We start from the raw sequence: 20,474 nt of genomic DNA on the forward strand, positions 1-20,474 counted from the left end.
GTATGCGTATTTGGCGTGCTGTCCGGGGAAGTGCTCCGAGCTCGGGAATGGCCCGAACCTAGAGTACCCCCCCTTCCCCGTATATTATAAAGTGAACTTGATGTGAGGAGATGGGGTGGAGGAGGGATGCTGATAAACCGTCAATGGATAGAGGTAAGTCAGCGATATTTATACTGTGGGATTGATTACTTGATTGTGGCCCACAAATCTTTATTGATAATTACATTTATTAATCATATACATTTTACGTGCATGTTTGTTCCCTGGGATTGAACCCATGATAGCATGATTACATATCAAGGTATAACCCAATAATCTACCAACTGAGCTACACGAAATGCAAATCAGAGTGCAAATAAAATACAAAACATTAATATGAAAATGACCTTCTGCTGATAGGGGCGCAATTGTAGTATACGCTATGATGGGTCATATTTCAGGGATTTGGACAAACGACCTATACAAGCGTATTGGTTGGAGGACAAGTTGTTTGCCGCAAATATGGCTATTTTAAAAATGAAAATGTGTTCTATAAATAGTACTGTTCAAAATATATTTTTCAATCAGTTCCTCCTCCATGAGATGGAAAAAGCTAAAGTAAAGAAAGAAAGAAAAAAAAAGACTAAAAGCAAATGCTCCCTGAGAAATAATTACCACCAGAATAAGTCTTGAGAGCAATATATTAGTATGCTATTCCAAACATAGCCTTTCTCTCTCTCTCTCTCTCTCTTAGATGGCATGGTTTTCCTCTTGAAATCCATCATTCTCCTCCTACACTCTCTCTCACATGTGTGTACTGTGGAAAACATATGACACACAAACAGCACAGCTAATGTGTAGGCTTTCACACATGCTGAAGATCCTGCTGCAGTTACACTGGACTGCGAGAGATATGCAATAACAACACCTCAATTAATACAAACCGACTCCAAAAAAGTTGGGACACTATACAAATTGAGAGTCAAAAAGGAATGGAATAATTTACAAATCATAAACATTAACTATTTTATTCACAATAGAATATATTTAACATAAAATGACTAAAGAGGACAAGGACAACCCAAGTTGTTATCAGTGCTCAGTTCAGAAGTCTGTATCTCTGATGGTATGGGGTTGCATGAGAGCGTGTGGCATGGGCAGCTTACACATCTGGAAAGCACCATCAATGCTGAAAGGTATATATCCTAGTTCTAGAACAACATATGCTCCCATCCAGACGTCACCTCTTCCAGGAAATACCTTGTATTTTCCAACATGACAATGCCAGACCACATACTGCATCAATTACAACATCATGGCTGCGTAGAAGGAGGATCCGGGTACTGAAATGGCCAGCCTGCAGTCCAGAACTTTCACCCATAGAAAACATTTGGCGCATCATAAAGAGGAAGATGCGACAAAGAAGACCTAAGACAGTTGAGCAACTAGAAGCCTGTATTAGACAAGGGGACAACATTCCTATTCCTAAACTTGAGCAACTGGTCTTCTCAGTCCCCAGATGTTTGAGGACTGTTATAAAAAGAAGAGGGGATGCCACACAGTGGTAAACATGGCCTTGTCACAACTTTTTTGAGATGTGTTGATGCCATGAAATTTAAAATCAACTTATTTTCCCCTTAAAATTATACATTTTCTCAGTTTAACCATTTGACATGTCATCTATGTTGGATTCTGAATAAAATATTGAAATTTGAAAGTTCCACATTCCACATTTTTATTCACAATTTGTACAGTGTCCCAACTTTTCTGGAATCAGGTTTGTAGACATTTTATCCCAAATAGTTTAAGAAGCATGTTATGATCATATTTAAACATACACAACAAACATAGTTTTGGCCAATCTCATGTTAATCTTGAATAGTATTGCATCCTTCATATCTCTGAAGAAGCTTTAGTTTCATCAGATTTATAAAAGAAAAATACAGCCTTACTATTCTCTCCGAAAATAGCCGCGCTCATGGATCTGTGTCGTGGGGGGAGGGGGGGGATTTGGGGTTAATGTGTGGAGTGTAAATAACTTAACAGTGTAAATAACTCTGAATGCATGAAATAGCATGAAATAGCTTTAGACCCCCCTTTAATTGAAATAAACCGAAAATAAAATAATAGATTAAAAAAAATTAAAAATCTAACTTTTTCCTTAATAACAGTAATAAAAATATTAAAACTGAATTAAAAATCAATTACAGCTCTCTGTCTCTGTCTATAATATATACACATGTATAAAATAAAAATAAAGAAAATGCTGAAACCTAATCTAAAATTGTAATGATACATTTTAAATATAAATATAAAAGGTAATTCAAAATACTAATATATGGTATATTTAGGATTATTATTAACAATAATAAAGATAATACACATTAATAAATACTATAATAGCATATAACACTAAAATAATACTGCTGGACTACATGTCAAAAGACTAAAAGTCAAAAATGAAACTGAAGGTTCAGTGCCTGATAAAAATACCAATCAATGTTTTTTGAATGTCAAAGCAATTCTGACATATTGGCAAATGTCAAACAAAAAAAAAAGAGAAAATACTCTGTTGAACCCAGTTGCTGTGAAGCTGGAGCAATCGTGAATGTGCACATTTTTAGAAGACTTTCATTAAAAATATGACACTAACCTGTCAGAATTGTCATTAGCGGATCTTGGAAAGATATTAGTGCATAAACAGCCGATTGACATTTACACAGGAATCTGGCTTGGCTTATTAGCAACTAAATGTGTTTAATTAAAACCATCCAGAGCGCAGATGCCAAGTGTCAGTCACAGTCACATCTGTCACGATTTCAGCATCCAGGTACCTCTGCACTCTCTCATTATTTGCAAGGAATTTCATTAGAGATGCTTTTGACAACACCCTGGCCACCACCCATAACATTCTTGCATCATGGCAGAGTTTTGTATTAGCAGATAGCACTCTTAAACTAGCACTTGTCCTCTCATTCAAAAATGTACAATACTTCAAAAGATTAAATCAATCAAATTGGAAAAATCTTAAGCAAACTCATATACTTAAAAACTGTGCAATGATATCACTCTTGAGTTGCATCATGAACACAATGCCATTCAACTGAGTGAATCTGATTCTGTGAGAAGAATACATCAGTATCCTTGCAGAGATGGGACCTCTTACCACGACTCGGGCGGTGATCCAGCAGGGTACGACAGTCCAGTGCCAACCTCCGGGTGGCAACAGGTTCAGGGACAGCCATGGCCATTAGAATAGCAGCTTCAACGCTCGAAAACAACTCTTAAAGTAACTAAAATATCGTCCTTTTGTTATCTAAATAAACCCACGGATGAAAATAATCAGTATAAAAGCAGCCTGCTCTCTTGCAGCTCACATAATCCTCTAATGTGCTAAAATACAAAGTGCAGACAGCAAATTAGCAAATTGATCCAATGCTGAGTATTAGAACAATTATAATCTCTCAGAAAAACGAGAATTGCTGATTGCTTAAAATCTTGATTTTTGAAGCAAGCAAATAAAAAGGCTCCTGTAAAGTGCCTGGTTCCTGCTGTCTCTCAGGTTTGGAGGTCTTTCTTTTTAAAGTCAATCACAGGGTCTTTTGCAGGCTGTTCAGCTTATGGCATCCCTTCAGCTCTGGGCACATTCCCGTGCCTTGTCTCCACGGTCCGACAAACTCCCACACTCTCTCTCTCTCTGGAGTTTACTGAAACAATGACGGAGGAGGAATAGTGGAACTCATTGTGTAAGTGAGATGTTTATTAATGAGGGAGAGAAAGAGAGAGAGAGATGGAAACCGGCCAAATCCAAGGGCTGTCCTTACAAACAGGACTAGATGTAGGCCCAAAAGGAATCTGTGCCCACAGAATCCAGCAAAAGAAGAAAAAAAAACATTTTTGATTCCTGCAGAATGGAAATGACTGTCATTTACAAATGACTTCAGCTACAATTAACAGTGCAGCACTCAAAATCTGCACAGAGAAAAAAAGAAAAAAAGTTTGCAGATTTCATTTCAGGCCTGGCTTTAAGAAACAACCTCAAAGATGCAAAGTGACTGAAGTAGCGGCAGCTCTTTTCTTCTGTACTGTAACAATCAATTTGAGTTTTATTGAAAAGAAAAGAACGTAGGGCAGGTAACTGGTTCTATCCATCGGCTGTTGATTGGATGGAGGCAAATATGAATGTGAGCTTGCTGTCAATCATAAGAAAGGACGGAGTTTAGGTGGAAAGATTCACATAAAGCACAATTTTGTGAAAAACAAAAACCATTGTCTGTAGTCTATAGTGTAGCAATGACTAAAGCACAGCTCGTAAAAGTCACTTTCAAACCAAGCAGCTTTCTGTTGGTCAGTGCAACAAATTTGATTAACCTGAGGGAAATTATAAAACCTCAAGCAACTCCGCATTACACAGACTCCTACTGAAACAACTGGACTCTGCCTGCTAAATTTCACAGGGCAACAGTAAATGTGACTTCACCTTAAATCCAACATACATCACCAGAAAGTCTGACATTAACCAGAAGATTGATTAATTATGGATTAATTCTAAATAATACTAAATGATTCAATGCAAATGAAATGTAAAAATTAAAAGGTAATAGTTTTTTTTTTTTTTTATCCATACGCATAGGTAAATTGTTCACAGTAAGACCATTAAGAAACATTTAGAAAATAGATTATAGAAAATGTATGAATTTCCATTTCGTGCTGACTTTAAAGGTCTGCTAAAACTTTTCAGGAAACTTTTAAGCTGTGGAGTTTATGCATTGACAATTTAAAGTTGCATCTGGGAAACTGGCCATAACTGCTTCCATCAGACACACTGACGTGGAAAATTAAACACAATCACATAACTTACTCTGCATGTCAACCAGCTAATTAAAGGTTTTTCGCAGAACTCGTTAATAAAGCTGCCATTTTTTACCTGCAAACCCGTCTAACGGCCAAAACTGGACCAGTATTTAAACCAAATTTCACTTTCATTTCAGTGTACTACTGTAACCAGTTTGCAATGAGGTCATAGTAACTAAATACTGTAGTTACTAGTTTACCATGGTCATTTTTTGCTGGGATTCATTACCCGTTCGTTACATACACTGCAGTAAGCGATTCAAAATTTCGACATGCATTGGACCCTGAATGATGTAGTATCATAGCAGCTCATACCTGTCATGATGACTTTTTCCGCCAGATGTCGCTCTTGCTCTCAAGAGGTTACTGCGACGCACCGGCGTCCAGCGGTAAAAAGCCGGACTTCACGCAAAACCAGGACCCTCTTTTCCGTTCACTCACAGTAGGAAAGCCGCAGGATGATTTGGGGCCTACCGCTGGAGCACATAAAGTGACATTTAAAACAGATCCCGCTGCACTTGAGCACTTTTTACATTTATAGGCACAACTGACAAATATGTTTCATTTTTTGCGGGTTTTATTGTATCAGACAGGTTTGTGAAAAAATTATGTTTTCCTTTATCATTCCAGTCAGTCGGGTTAACGTACTATGAGCGATTTTTAAGAAAAACATGAATGTAAACATTTTAGTAAATAATAACGTTTAACAGTGTTTTTCTTTTTTTTCATGGAGTTAATAAACTGGTATAATAATATACAAATACTCTGAAGAACAGAAGAAATTACCGGTCTAGAAAGGGTGTGTATAATATTTAGTGTCATTACTAAAACAATTGGCTGAACATGCTCTTTAGACATATTAACTCTATATTAACTCTATCATAACCTAACCATACAGGATGTAATTTCATGTTTTAATTCCCTCACCGCTTGTTTTCAGCTGCATAGTCTGGTAGAACATAAAGCTCCTAAATGTTCTGTCAGCGAGCCCAAAGAAGCATAATAACTGACTCTCACTCACTCACTCAGTGCCTCTCCTGTGAATGACGCTCCTTCCGCACACACTTCCTCTGAGATGTGCGCTGTTACAGGAAAACTGCATACATTAAGTGTCGCCATGTCAATTTAATAATAATAATGTGAATTATAGATGAACACTTCAGATTAATCAATCATTCATTAAATGCCAGACAAGCTAATTTTATATTATAATAATAATAATAATAATTTATTATTATTATTATTATTTTCATTGACAAAAACTTATTAAATGAACAAGATTAATTCATCATGCATTGACTTATCAGTTACCAATAATAATGCTAGTTAAAATTAATAGCTGAACACTTTCTTGTGAATTCTAGCCATTGTGCCCATTTATTTATTTATTATTTTTAATGTAAATTAAAAATAAACATTTCCAGATTAATTCATCATGGCATGTCATTTGCTGTTTTTATCTTTCATAATTAATAACAATAATAATGTGAATTAAAATTAATAGCTGAATACCTCTATATGAATTCATCAAGTAGCCTATTTATAGTAAGTGCATGTTACTGTTTTTTATTTTATTTTATTTTCTTAACGCTTGGAGTAATGATTCTTTGTTATAACGATCTTTAAATAATAGTTGTTGAAATCAGAGTTTTCTGAGAATGGCTCTTTAGGTTTCTGGAATCAATGGCAAAGTCTTCCATTCATTTTAAGATTGCATCAGAGCTATATGAAGACATATAATAATGAAGATACTCTCTCAAGTGATGCCAGGCAGTTGTGGGTAGTGATCCATTTTAAAGTGCAGCTGACATAACACAGCTGTATTGTATCTGGTCTGGGAAGTCTCTCGACTATAGAAAGTGTGTGAGTGATGGGTGAAATACATCCTCAGTCCGTTTTCCTCAACAGATTTTATTCTAAATTCAGTAAATATCATTTATATATCTGTTTCAAATTTGTGATAATTGTCAATGCTTCAGTTAAACTGAAGTTAACCAAAATAAATATAATTTTCAAATTATTAACCATACTTTATTAACTGTATCTATGCTGCTGAACTTTATAAATGAACTTGTGTTTACATTGGCCAGGAGCCCTATTCTTTTCAGTTGTTTTTAGCAGAGCTAATACTCTCCTTCAGCTTAAGCCACCCTCACCTAGTTTAACCTCTCTGCTACTTTATATTATCTTCTTTCTACTGAACATTTCCATCAATAACATACCAGTCAACCGTGTCTAAGAATCAGTCATGCTATTCCACCATGATATAATGCTTGCCATGTTTTAGCAAAGAAGGTGAAAATCAGTGAAACACATCCCTGTCCTGTTTAGATATCATATTCTTAGTTTACACTTAATGGCTGGCAAAGATGGAATTGATCCATTACTGTTGAATAATTAATCGCTTATGATCCTTCTTTTAAAAAGTCACAACTGCTCAAATGGAGCCTACTTTCATTAATGGAATATCAATTAAAAATCTGTCAGCATAGATACAGTGCATTTTTAGCCTATTTTGCATAATTCATTTGGCAAGTGGTTTGACCTCCTTGTGCACAAGAAAAGTAACTGCTTTAACACACTTGGGCTTTGGCCATGGTCAGAAATAGCAGTTTTGAAGCCTGAGCTGGGTGCCTGGCTGTGTGTAGAGCTCAGGATAGATCTGCTGCTGTTTAAAGAGCACTGGATTGAATCATGTGTGTATTAACTGATTAGTGAGCTCTGGGAATCCCATTAGAGCCAAGCTACCATTGCTAATGCTGATTAATCCCTCTACAGCCGACCATAGACCAGTCCATGGCAAAATCTCATCCTCTCTCAGTAATGAAAAGCACTCATCATTCTTTTATTTTTTTTTCACTTTTCATTAATGTAGTGAAGTATTTTTGTAGGTAAAGACAGATGCTTTGTAACTGTATTAGCTATCACAGTAGATAGCCAACATGTTATCTTATCCGTGGTAACCATATGGTCAATATGTATTGAAAAAGTCCAACCATATCTAGTGTTTCCTCATTTTCCTCATGCGAAGCTTCATGAACCATCCACTCTACACTTAAGAAAAGGTTCTATATAATACCTTAAAAGGTTCTATCAGGCGCTATGTATTTGGAACCCCTAAAAGGTTCTATACAGAACCCCTTTAGGGTTCTTTGTAACCAAAACCAAAAAGGTTTTATATGGAACCTTTTAGGGGTTCATTCATGATTATTATATATAAACTGATTTTAATTACTAATTATAAATTAATTAGTCGTGTTTACAAACTGATTTTTATTGTTGCATTATGTCACAGTAATTTCAATTTTTAATTATAAATTGTTCTTTAGTCTTGTTTTTAAAACATATTTTAATGTTGTATTATATGCTATTATTATTATTATTGTTACTAATGTATTGTTCTGTTTTTTTTTCTATTTTATTATAAATAGTTAGTCTTGTTTTTAAAAACATTTTATTGTTGTATTATATACTATTGTTACTAATGTATTGTTGTGTGATTTTTAATGATTTATCATAAATTGTTAGTCTTTTAATTTGTTAGTTAGATTTTTGGTTCGCGAATCATTTGAGTGCGCTTGGGAGTTCGGAGCATGAATCATTTGAGTCAGTTCGGGAGTTCGGAGCGAGTTCGCGAATCATTTGAGTCAGTTTGGGAGTTCGGAGCGGGATCGCGAATCATTTGAGTCTGTTTGGGGGTTCGGAACGTGAATCATTTTAATTAGTTCGGGAGTTCGAACCGGGATCGCGAATCATTTGAGTCAGTTTGGGGATCGCGAATAATTTGAATCAGTTCGGGAGTTCGGAGCGGGATCGCGAATCATTTGAGTCAGTTCGGGAGCTCGGAGCGGGATCGCGAATCATTTGATTCAGTCTGGGGATCGCGAATCATTTGAGTCAGTTCGGGAGCTCGGAGCGGGATCGCGAATCATTTGAGTCAGTTTGGGGATCGCGAATCATCTGAGTCAGTTCGGGAGTTCGGAGCTGGATCGCGAATCATTTGAATCAGTTCGGGAGTTCGTAGCGGGTTCGCGAATCATTTGAGTCAGTTCGGGAGTTCGGGTTCGCGAATTTAGTAGCTAGTTCTAATTAAGTTTTCTATGTGTTTTTAGGTGTGATATGTGAACTTGTATTTTATTTTTAATGATGTTTTTTAACAGTATCAAGTATATTCAAAAACTAAACAAATCGTGCCTAAAAGTGCACGCATCTAGGCTAATGTAAAGTTACATGATGAAGTCATACTAGTGCACATGGCGCATGTGCATTTTGCGTGTGTTCTTTCACTGCATTATTCAGTGTATTCAAATACATTTATGAATGCATGTGAAAGATCACAAAATTCAAGATATGGGGGTTAGAAAATGTAGATATTTATATCATTTTATGTACTTAATCAATATCACACGAAGAGTGCCATTTCAGTTTTTCTCCAAAAATTAGTTACTACAAACAATAATTGAATTACAAATACAAATTGTTGCAGAATAATGTAATATATGAATTAATAATAGCCTAAAGAAAGGGTTCTTTCTTGTCAGTATAGAACCTTTTTAGCATAAAAGGTTCTTTGGAGTAAAGAACCCTATGGTTCTATATAGAACCCCAATGAACCTTTTTTTATAAGAGTGTAGCCACAGCCTTTTATAGCAACTGCCAACAAACCCCTAATATCATGGCAAGCTTAGTGCAGGCAAGTAAGACTCATGTTGTACTTATGTACATATCAAATTCTTTTTGGGAATGTGCACTTATTTAAGAAAGATTCAGAACTATGGAATAAAGTGTACAATGGTACTACCAAACTGTAGTGTTTTGGATATGTACCATGATGATAGTATCATGCTATTCTATGCATCTTGGTATATATGTTTATATATATATATATATATATATATATATATATATATATATATATATATATATATATATATATATATATATATATATATATATATACCATACAGTCTATGATCTATACACATTGAAGTAAATTATAATAGAGAAAACTATATAGAAGTACAATGTAAATGGGATCATGAATCATGGATCAGCAGATGACAACATCATGGTACAACAACAATACTAATTTAAATGACTTTTAGTTTGCATTTTTTGGTATTTTCTTGTGAGATCCCAAGACTTACTCCTCATCAGGTCATTGTCTAAAGTCTTGTGAATAGTGCACAATTAGTAAATTCTATCTCAAGCACTTTATCCAGATTATAGCCAACATTACCTGATCCTACTGACCTGACTAGCTCAGTTCAGCCAATCAGATACTTTATTTTGGTATCGTTTACTCCTCTACCCAGCCTCTATATTTAAACTATCTATTCCTTTAAATATAATCGTATATAAGTTGTATGTGCCATTACATTGATTTGAGTCCTGTCTGTACTTATTTTGTATTCTTTGCATATAAATCATTTGTAATTTATATGGTTTATCTCTTATAATAATAACACATATTTCATGAGATAGAGTGTTGATAATGTACTGAACTTTGACCCTGGAAGGTTCTTGTTATCCTCAGGTCTTCTCTGTGCATCATGTGACGTCAGTGATGGATGCTTTGAGTAGCCTGGGCATGAGTGCTGAGTAAGTAATCCTATTTGCGCAACTTGAGCTTCCGTCTCGCTTTCGACGCGGCAATCTGTTGATCACTTCTCAACTCAATGAATCAGAAAAAACATGTTCATCTCTCATGAAATGTATGTACTTTTTCATCACCAAGCTGGCATATAGATTGTGTAAGTATTTTGCTCATGCATTTCTTTTTCCTGAATTTTGAGAAGAGTGTTGTTCATAACAACAAGATGAAGAGAATCAAAGGAACGGCTCTTTGATGGAGCTGAACAACTGGATTTCTCAAAAAGCAGCAAAATGTACAAAAAGGCATTGGGAAGTTTGTTATCTAAAAGGTAAGCAAAATATTTTTTATTCTCATTATGTTAGGCTACATGATGATGTATAATAAATAGAGGTCGACTGATATTGGTTTTGTGACAACCGATTCCAATATCTTGGAAAGCAGGGTGGCCAAAGGCTGATATAAAGCTGATATAATTTCATTAATTTTAATTAATATTTAAGAAATTTGAAATCATTTAAAAATTTATTTTTAAATAAATGTGTAAAATACACATACTTAGGATGACAAATTATTTTTCACTATTAAATATTTAATTAAAATATATTTAAAAAGGAAGTAAACACTGTAACCAACATTAGTGTATTCCAGAAAGTGTTTGTTTTGTTGGAAACTCAAGGTTTTTTAATCCCAGGAAAAGGGAAACTTTTGGTTTTTGGTTCCAATAAAAGACAAAACTAAATTTCTCTGTAAATTACCATACACTGAAAAAAGTATTTGTATTATTTTTTAGTTCAAAACATCGACAGATATAAATATTTTTCTTTAAGTGCTCAACTAAGACTTTTTTTTTTTTTAACAAATGTAAAATATCAAGGTTGTATTAACACATGCCACTGAAAAATGGACAGTTCAGCTGTGACATTCGGACAGCTGTGTCCTGTGTCACTGGATATTGTTACGATCATGTCGCAGTATGTTGCCTACAGTTGTGACTGGCAGATGAGTTGAGCAGCTGTAATTGCAACACAAAAATACTAAATAAAAGGCTGAATTTAGTGATTTTTAAATAAATGCCCATTAAACGGATTTAACAGTTTATTATATGTTTTTCAAACACTACAGAAGGTGCGAAACCCTTCGTCTCTTGTTTTAGTGACTCATGCCACTGTCCACACTGACACATGCCACCGGATAGTGTCACTGAGCAATAGTGGCATGGGCCAATGGCATCTGTGCATCAGATTCATGTCACTTTAACATTAAAACTGCTGCTGGGCAGGTGCCTATATTTGAAAAATGCCAAATATCGGCCGATATATCGGCCTTTGCGATATTTTTTAGTTAAAATGTATATATTTTAAAATTTTTAAACTGTATTGTACTTTGCAGTAATGATTGCATGAAAGATCTCTTGCATTGTAAGCTTCTGTTTACACCTGAAATCTGCTAACTGATCTATGCTCTCTGGGAGAAAAGCTAATTATTTTGGGATCACAGGAATGGGATGGATTGTCTATGTTGATATAGAGTCACACAGAAAGGGATTGTTTATAGCAGATTACAGTATTATGCAGTTCAGTGCTAAATCTGGCAGCCTCTTTTAGAGCACATGGTGACATCACAGGTCCAGTTTAAAAGTCTGATGGTGTGAACGATACGATAAAATGTTGTAACTTATTTAACTAATACAGTAAACAACAAAACTTGGAATGTAAAAGTTTTTGCTTTTCATTTCAGAAGCAAAATAAATGTGATGTAATTCCCCTTTTTCTCATTTCAGATGAGGATGACCCCTAATGGGCCACCTAAACTCTGAAGAGAGATTTAGCGAGTCACTATCTCAACCTGTTGTTGGCATGGTAACATTCAGTGACACATCTGACATGCACAAGATGCCGCCACCATCTTGTATACCCACTCCACTGTCGCCAGGCTTGCGGCGCAAACAACTGCTGTGGCAGAATGCTGTGAAACACATCATCAGCCAACGGGGGCTGAGACAGCAGTTTGGCGTCGAGCCGGCCCGGAAAATTCATGTCACTGATGCCTACATTGAGGAAATCAACCAACAAATACGCAGCAAAGCATCACGGGGTATAACAAAACGGCGTTCCTCGGTTGCCAGAGTTCATCCATCCTTTTTCGGGGAACGTAGCAGTTCATCCAGTACTAACACTAGAACATCTGCAGATTATGCCAGTGATGCTGACTTTTTTGTGCACTGGGGCCACATCATCCACGGGGTGTATGTGCCAACATTGAGACACATCTTCAAATCCAAAGACCTTGAGAAGCTCTACCAACGTCATTCCTCACATACTAGAAGAACCTCATTAGTTGTCACAAACATTATTGATGCAGCTGCCAAACTGCACCTGCTTTTGCTCTACCTGGCACTGGTGCCTGACGGTTCAGACATACTGCTAGGCTGGTTTACGGGGTTCTTCATGGCTTGTGCAATTACCCTGTGTGTTTTGGTACTTACCTGTAAACGCTCACATTCTCCAAGATGGTTGCATTATGCTGGTATGGCTAGCTGGTTGTCACAGACTGCTCAGGTATTGGGTGGGCTGGCATATGGGTTGGAAAGAGACCAATCCTGGTATGTTCTTTTCACCCTGTTTGCAACATACACCCTATTGCCACTGCCACTGTTCTGGGCTATTGGAGCTGGCACCCTCACTTCCATACTGCACCTCACTTCAGAGACAATACGTCATGTCAGTGAAGTGGGACTTTTAAGAAAGGTAGAGATGGATTGGGTGTATGGATGATAGATATATGAAAAGGTCAATGACCATGCATATGGTGATTGATGAGTTCCCTATAGTTTACCAGAAAAATAATCTGTCAGACTAGTTTCCATTTCTTTTTCCTTTCCTTAGAGATTAGTTTTCAATGGCCCTCTTGGTTTGTCTTTAGATTATCGCCAAGGCTTTACTGTACACAAGCATGAATGTGGCAGGTCTGTTCATCCATTACCTGACCGACCGGTCCCAGAGACAAGCCTTTCTTGAGACACGTCGCTGCATTGAAGGCCGCATGAAACTAGAAACGGAAAACCAGAGACAGGCAAGAGAACTTGAATTCTTTATGTTGTGCTAACAATCTATTATCCTTTGTCCAGTACTATTAACAAATTTGTTTTAATATGAACATCTCATATGTGTAAAAGGTGGATAAGTGAAGATATTTTAGGACAGCGTTTGTTCCCTCCTCAGGAGCGGTTGGTGCTGTCAATCTTGCCCCGCTTTGTGGCCTTGGAGATGATTACCGATATGACTTCTATGGATGATGAGCTTGATCCACAAGAGTTTCACAAAATATATATCCATCAGTATAAAGATGTCAGGTATATAGCTATCTATATAGCTATATTTATCATAGCTTCTAACAAGGCATGTTTCATTAATAGTTAGACAGTAAAGATGAATATACTCTGACCATTCCATTAGCTGAGATCATTTGGTTTTCAAAAGCAGTAACAATTTTGATACTTATGGAAAGATGCAATTCATTACTTACTGATTGTAGATCAAAAAACGGTTTATAAAATTAGTAACACATTACACTGAATATCGTAAGCAGTTTTGCTTGTACAATGAACATTTTTTCTCGTAGTTATTTGACAGTCTTCATCATTATTTCACTCATTATCTTTCCTTTCTAGCATCCTCTTTGCTGATATTAAGGGCTTCACACTGTTATCCATGAACATGTCTGCTCAGGAGTTAGTGTGTTTACTCAATGAGCTCTTTGGACGTTTTGACCGGCTAGTCGAGGTATGCTTTCAATTTAAAGGTTTTTCTGAAGTTGGGATTTTAGAGTTCTATCATTTAACATCACTGAAAAACACCAAAGTACATTTTCAAAGTCACCTAAGACTTGTTCAATTGACGATTCCATTGTGTTTCCTCTTTCTAGGAATATGACTGCTTGAGGATAAAAATATTAGGGGACTGTTACTACTGTGTATCAGGGGTACCAGAGCCTCAGCGAGCACATGCACGCTGCTGTGTGGAGATGGGACTAGCTATGATCAGCACCACACGGTACAACGCAGTGCCTTTCCCTGTATTACCAAATGAGTAGTTCACTGTGTTTCTGTAGAGTTAGAATTAGTGGGTCCACATATATTTGTGACTTAATCTGATACTAATTTACTATACTTCTGAGCTTATTTGTACAGTAAGTCATCAAGGAACTCTATCTGTATATTCGTAGATCTGTAAGGAAACAACTGAATTTTGACATGGATATGCGAATTGGGATCCACTCTGGCTCTGTTCTTTGTGGGGTTCTGGGTCTACAAAAATGGCAGTTTGATGTGTGGTCCAGGGATGTAGGCATTGCCAACATGCTTGAAGCAGGGGGGATCCCTGGGTGAGTGACCAAAACTTCATAAAGGAGATTTACCAGAAGTAAACATCATATAAACACATCCCAATGTTACATTGCTTCAGTCTTTGCTCTAAGGCTTGAAACAAACTAGATACGAATGCTTCAAAAGTTTGACTTGGCTTTTACAAAGAACTACAATTGTGTGCAAGACTCTCTTTTGACCGTCTACGATGTCAACAGACGCATCCACATTTCACGTGCTACTTTGGACTGCCTGGATGGAAGCTACCAAACGGAGGACGGGCGTGGATATGAACGCAATGAGTTTCTACGAAAACACAAGATTGACACTTTCCTTATCTGCCATAAAGAGGAGGATCTAGATGAAATTGAAGCAGATCATTTTAAAACTCGGCAAAACTACCGCCCCTGGAACAAAGAGGTTCTATTTAGCAACATAATTGATTTAATATCTGTGCATTGCTCTCTTTCAGTAGAAGAAAGAAAAACATTGACAATGATTTACAATTTTTGTATAATGGGTCTTCTCCTCTGGTGAACTGTAAACTTACAGATCTTGGCCTCCTTCTCCCATGGCTCTTACACACAACTTCCTACATCCTCAGTGTGCAGATCTACATCCAAAGAGATCAACAAACGGATAGAGCATGCTATTGATCTCCGCAGCAGTGAGCGTATGCGTCAGGAGCACATCACTTCAGCTACGATGGTGTTTAAGGATACACATATTGAGGAGAAGGTATAATGGGCAGGATGTGACATGGTTGTTACATGGAGACAGTTGATTGGCTTTTAAAGGAACACTTACATTTTTTGGAAAATAGGCCAATTTTCCAACTCCTCTAGAATTAATCAGTTGAGTTTTACCGTTTTTGAATCCATTCAGCCGATCTCCCGGTCTGGCAGTAGCACTTTTAGCTTAGCTTAGCATAGATCATTGATTCTGATTAGATCGTTAGCATTTAGCTCACAAATGACCAAAGAGTTTCTATATTCTTCCTATTTAAAACTTGACTCTTCTGTAGTTACGTCGTGTACTAAGATAGATGGAAAATGAAAAGTTGTGATTTTCTAGGTTGACATGACTAGGAACTATACTCTCATTCTGGCATAATAATCAAAGGATTTTGCTGCCACACCATGGGTGCAGCAGGCGCAAACTCGCACAAACTAGCTGGGGACTATTTTCAGCCAGAATGAGAGGAAAGTTCCTAGACATTTCATCTGAGGAAATCGCAACTTTTAATTTTCAGTCTGTCTTAGTACACAATGTAACCAAAGAAGAGTCAAGTTTTAAATACGAAAAATATAGAAACTCTTTGGTAATTTTTGAGTGAAATGCTAACGGTTTAATCAGATTCATTTATCTATGCTAAGCTAAGCAAGGTAAAACTCAACTGTTTAACTTTAGGGGAGTTGGAAAATGAGCCTATTTGTTTTTTTAAACCACAACACTGTTCCACAACACTGATCATATAAATCACTTGGCAATTTCCAATTGATCAAAACTTATGTAGTTACTGAAATGTGTATGTACCCTAAGACTTGATTCTTTCTAAGTCCAAGGGTGTCTTCTGAAACAAAAAACTGACTATTTATATTTTGCTTCATGTTTCAGTTCTCACAGGTAAGGGATGAGATGTTTAAGACCAATCTAGTATGCTCCTTCATCATGTTTCTTCTTCTCATGGCTGTCCAAGCCCTCATTCCTGTACCCAGGTAAAGAATCTAGTCAATCAATGTTCAGCACCTGAATAAGATTATATTTCTGTCACTCTTACAAACCATTGAGCTTAGATATGTTAAACTCCCCCTCCATTCACTTCTTTGTTCATTGTTTTACCTACAGGTTGTATTACTGGACAGCATTGCAGTTCGTTCTGTTCTTGCTTGGATATCTATTACTGCTTATGATTGTCCTGGCCGAAGAGTTCAGACATTCTCCCGGTGTCCTTCAGCAGTTCTGCTGCTGGATCCATGAAAACAACAGTATGCGGAACCTCCTCACTCTCACAGCTATATCCATCAACTTTAGCATGGCTCTGTTTGACATGGTGAGCCTTGCATAAATTAATTTTTTTATGCAACTTGGAATGCTGACGCCATAATAGTTTAAGTTTCTGATCTTCTGCTTTAAACGTCATCAATATGTCTCTAGAGTATACATGCCCAAACATAATATATATAGTTATTTCAGGTGCTGTGGCATAGTGGATAAAGTTCAAGGCTTGTAACTTTAAGGTTGCTGATACAAGAACCATTGGGCATAGTAGTTTTTCATCTTGTGATTATCCAGATATGGTGTAACTCTACTGAGACAAGAGAAATAAGCACCAGTGAAACAGAGGGATATAAGACCAGCCAGAAGCCCCTTACTGCCTGCACATATCCAGAGGTGGGACTTCTGTATAAAACAGTTCTTTTATGAAGACTACACCTACCTGTTGTTCAATGTCATGCCTATTATATCTATGCATACAGTTCTTTGTTCTAAGCGGGGTGATTTCTATGGTGACCTGTGCTGTGTTCTTGAGGCTGAGCTCTCTCTTAAAGTTGGCTATTCTGTTGTTGGTGGTGGTCATGTATTCTTACTTCATTGAAGTGTCCTTCCACATGCTGTATGTACATGAACCAGAGCAGGAACAGTCAAGCAGGTGAGTTTCTATGCCAGATCTCTAACATATTTGATTTAGAAATGCCTTTAAAATACTTTCATGTGGTTATAATTTGTTTGCATTTCATACTCACATGGTCCCACTATCTCAGAAGGAAGGGAGTCTCAATTCTGTTGATGGCGATGTTTGTCATAGCTGTGTTCTACAATGGTCGACAGGTATGAGTATTCAGTTTTGACAATGCAATGCCCTGAAGCATTGTATTCTCTATAGCATGTATCCATTTATCTGGCAGGGAATGGGAAGATGTAGGAAAAATGGAATACACATCCATATTATCTGGATCTTGCTTATTCCCCAATTCAGTGGGAAGCAACAACACGGCTAGACTTCCTGTGGCGTTTGCAAGCTCAGCAGGAAGTGCAGGAGATGAGAGATCTGAGGGAACACAATGAGAGTCTGCTGCATAACATCCTGCCTGCACATGTTGCTCGTCACTTCCTAGAGAGGAACAGACATGATCAGGTACAGAGTCATATGAAAGCCACTATCAGTGACGATGTTAATTATGACTGAAAATGTGAGTGTTGCTTGCCTTTGCAAAAATGGCTCCCATGGTGTTAGGTTGGGCTTATCATCCACCAGGTGAAAACTGAAAGTCTGATAGCTTAGATGAAAAATACCACACCTCAGGTTTTAGGTATAATTAATGTCAATAGCAATTGAAGGTATCATTTAGATCCCTAAACCTTTAAGCTATGGTAATAATGATGCACCACTAATAAACTAAATAGACCAACTAAATGCCCAAACTTCATGTTATATTTATCCAGGAGCTGTATTCTCAGTCCTATGATGAGGTGGGGGTAATGTTTGCCTCCATCGCTGGCTTTAATGAATACTACGAGCAGAAGGAGATCAATCACGAGGGAGTTGAGTCTCTCAGACTGCTCAATGAGATCATTGCAGACTTCGATGAGGTAGGACTTTGATCAAAGTTTATACTTTTTTTTTTTAACTGTTGTTTTTATCTCTCAGTGTTTCTTACAAAGCCATCATTGTTTTTGGTTCTCCCTGGAAAAGCTGTTGGAGGAGTCATATTTTTTGGACATTGAGAAAATCAAAACCATTGGGAGTTGCTACATGGCAGCATCTGGTCTATCACCTGATAAACAGGTAAACCATGTTAAAAACAGCCTTTTTTATTGAATATATACATTTGGAATTTCCCATTTACTGTCTATGCACCGTAATCGTTCTGTGTTCTATCCTGACAGTCTCGTGTTGTAAATGACTGGCATCATCTCAGTGAGTTGGTTCTGTTCGCTCTGGCTATGAAAGAGACCCTTAAAGAAATCAACAAAAAACATTCCTCAAACAATTTCCAGCTCCGCGTTGGTAATGGGTCAATGAATAGACCCCAGTCAGAGTATATGCCATATTTAATTTTGATGTGAATGTGGCTGTAAATAGAAATAGAAGAAAATATTTCTGTACTGTTGTTGTGCACCTGGTTTTAGTAACAATATATTTCCACAAAATATGGGTTGTATGACAGATTGAACAGACTGTACTTACAGTATGTTTCTCACAGTCTTGTTTTGTTTCATGTCATTTTCAGCTAAGTTCTGCTAACTTACAGTTACGTTTTTCAGCAAATACCAACTTCAATTTCAGTCAACACCTATATGATCAAATGCCTTCGACTTGACATTTTTGGATCTTGACAAACCCTGGTCATTGATCGCTTTCATTGTAAAATATTTTAGTTTTTACATCTCCTTAAATATGTCAGGTACTCTGATTATGAAGCCTATAATGTTACCTGTAATTTATGCCAATAACCATGAGTATATATGAGTAATTTCAATGTACCCCCCTAGGAATTGCCCATGGTCCTGTTGTTGCTGGGGTCATCGGTGCCACCAAACCGCAGTATGATATCTGGGGCATGACAGTGAATTTGGCAAGTCGAATGGACAGCACTGGAGTCAGTGGAAGGATTCAGGTCCCTGAGGCCACACGTAATATTTTAGAAGAATGGGGATTTGTGCTAGAGTTGCGTGGTGAGATATACATAAAGGGTGTCAGTGAGAGAAAAGGACATATCCGAACGTACTTCATCAGCACCAAAAGGCGTCCGCTGTCAAGAAACGGGATTACAGACAGAGGACAGAACAGACGGAGTGGGAGGACCACGCTTGCCGCTGTGGTCTTTGATCTTGTACAGGCCATTCATAGAGAGAAACAGAGAGGTACCAATGGAGGTTTCACTCTGCCAAACAACAACTTTGACAACTTAAAATTATGAAATGAAGCATCAAACCTATATTTACCATAATTTGAGGGGCCCCAGATGAAACACTGCCTTCATCTTTAAAAGGATACCTCAAATATCATATAAAATTCTTATATGGATTTGTCTATAAAGTACAATAATTATTTATTTTGTACCTATTTCATAAATACCGGATATTTTCATAAATTTCACACGTTTAGTGAGGTTCTTGATAGGCTAGATTTCACTTTACTACAGCCAATGTAAATATGTTCAGAAAATCACATGAAAAATACAGTTTACAGAATTGTTCCTCATACATGCCTGACAGCATAAAGTAAAGAAAAAAAAAACCTCATATGTACCATAGATACAAAGTGTGCACAAACTGTTACTTCTTTATGAGTTCTATGATCTCAAAAAATAATTGTGTACCTCACAGGATTATTAAAGACGATTCAGAAGATGTTATATATTTTTTTTAACATCTATAATACTTGTTTTTAAGGTTAAATATAGTTTTAGCCTATATTTAGTATAGTATAAATTATTCTTTCTTATAGTACTGTGAATCCAATTGCATTTGTATATTTGCACAATTTGCATATTAAAATGAATGAATGAAAATAAATGTATGTATCTGCCTTTTGTCTGTTCTTTTCTTTATGCTAGAAATCCAGTTGCGTTCTCAGCAGAGTTCTTATTAAATGACAAAATTGAGTAAAAAAGCTCATCCCATTGCTTTCAAAAACATTTACCATGGTAAACAATTGCCCCCTGAAAATATAAT

The 20,474-nt window shown here is 36.7% G+C and overlaps 2 protein-coding genes across 7 annotated transcripts in view; one reads left to right on the top strand and one right to left on the bottom strand.

Moving 5' to 3' along the window:
- The window catches only part of LOC113092563 (protein EFR3 homolog B), a 30,919-nt gene extending 25,048 nt beyond the window's left edge, over positions 1-5,871 (bottom strand). Inside the window, exons 1-2 of one of the 2 annotated variants that reach the window (XM_026258183.1) lie at positions 5,761-5,871; positions 5,149-5,309 (exon numbers count right to left, since the gene is read on the bottom strand). In XM_026258183.1, coding sequence (XP_026113968.1) covers positions 5,149-5,155 — 7 coding nt within the window. In that variant the 5' untranslated portion in view covers positions 5,156-5,309; positions 5,761-5,871. Of the gene's footprint in view, positions 1-3,145; positions 3,483-5,148; positions 5,310-5,760 lie in introns of those variants that run through there. The other variant, XM_026258182.1, reaches the window with a different exon arrangement.
- Positions 5,872-10,322: 4,451 nt separating this feature from the next.
- On the top strand, positions 10,323-20,273 carry LOC113092585 (adenylate cyclase type 8-like). 5 transcript variants are annotated; one of them, XM_026258230.1, is made up of 20 exons: positions 10,323-10,547; positions 10,632-10,757; positions 12,210-13,176; positions 13,352-13,501; positions 13,651-13,781; positions 14,100-14,211; positions 14,354-14,481; positions 14,654-14,812; positions 15,011-15,212; positions 15,345-15,530; positions 16,410-16,510; positions 16,641-16,845; positions 17,088-17,186; positions 17,273-17,445; positions 17,558-17,624; positions 17,773-17,931; positions 18,240-18,386; positions 18,490-18,582; positions 18,684-18,804; positions 19,290-20,273. In XM_026258230.1, exons 3-20 carry the CDS (start codon positions 12,226-12,228, stop codon positions 19,715-19,717), a joined length of 3,612 nt encoding a protein of 1,203 aa, XP_026114015.1. In that variant the 5' UTR covers positions 10,323-10,547; positions 10,632-10,757; positions 12,210-12,225; the 3' UTR covers positions 19,718-20,273. The 5 variants fall into 5 exon arrangements, 4 of the variants coding, with proteins under 4 accessions (XP_026114015.1, XP_026114014.1, XP_026114016.1 ...); XR_003287601.1 differs by having other exon boundaries at positions 10,323-10,757; positions 18,684-19,201; positions 19,290-19,354; XM_026258229.1 differs by having other exon boundaries at positions 10,323-10,757.
- Positions 20,274-20,474: the final 201 nt, after the last annotated feature.

Source organism: Carassius auratus, unplaced genomic scaffold (assembly GCF_003368295.1).
Source record: "Carassius auratus strain Wakin unplaced genomic scaffold, ASM336829v1 scaf_tig00214657, whole genome shotgun sequence".
NCBI classification, from domain to species: domain Eukaryota; kingdom Metazoa; phylum Chordata; class Actinopteri; order Cypriniformes; family Cyprinidae; genus Carassius; species Carassius auratus.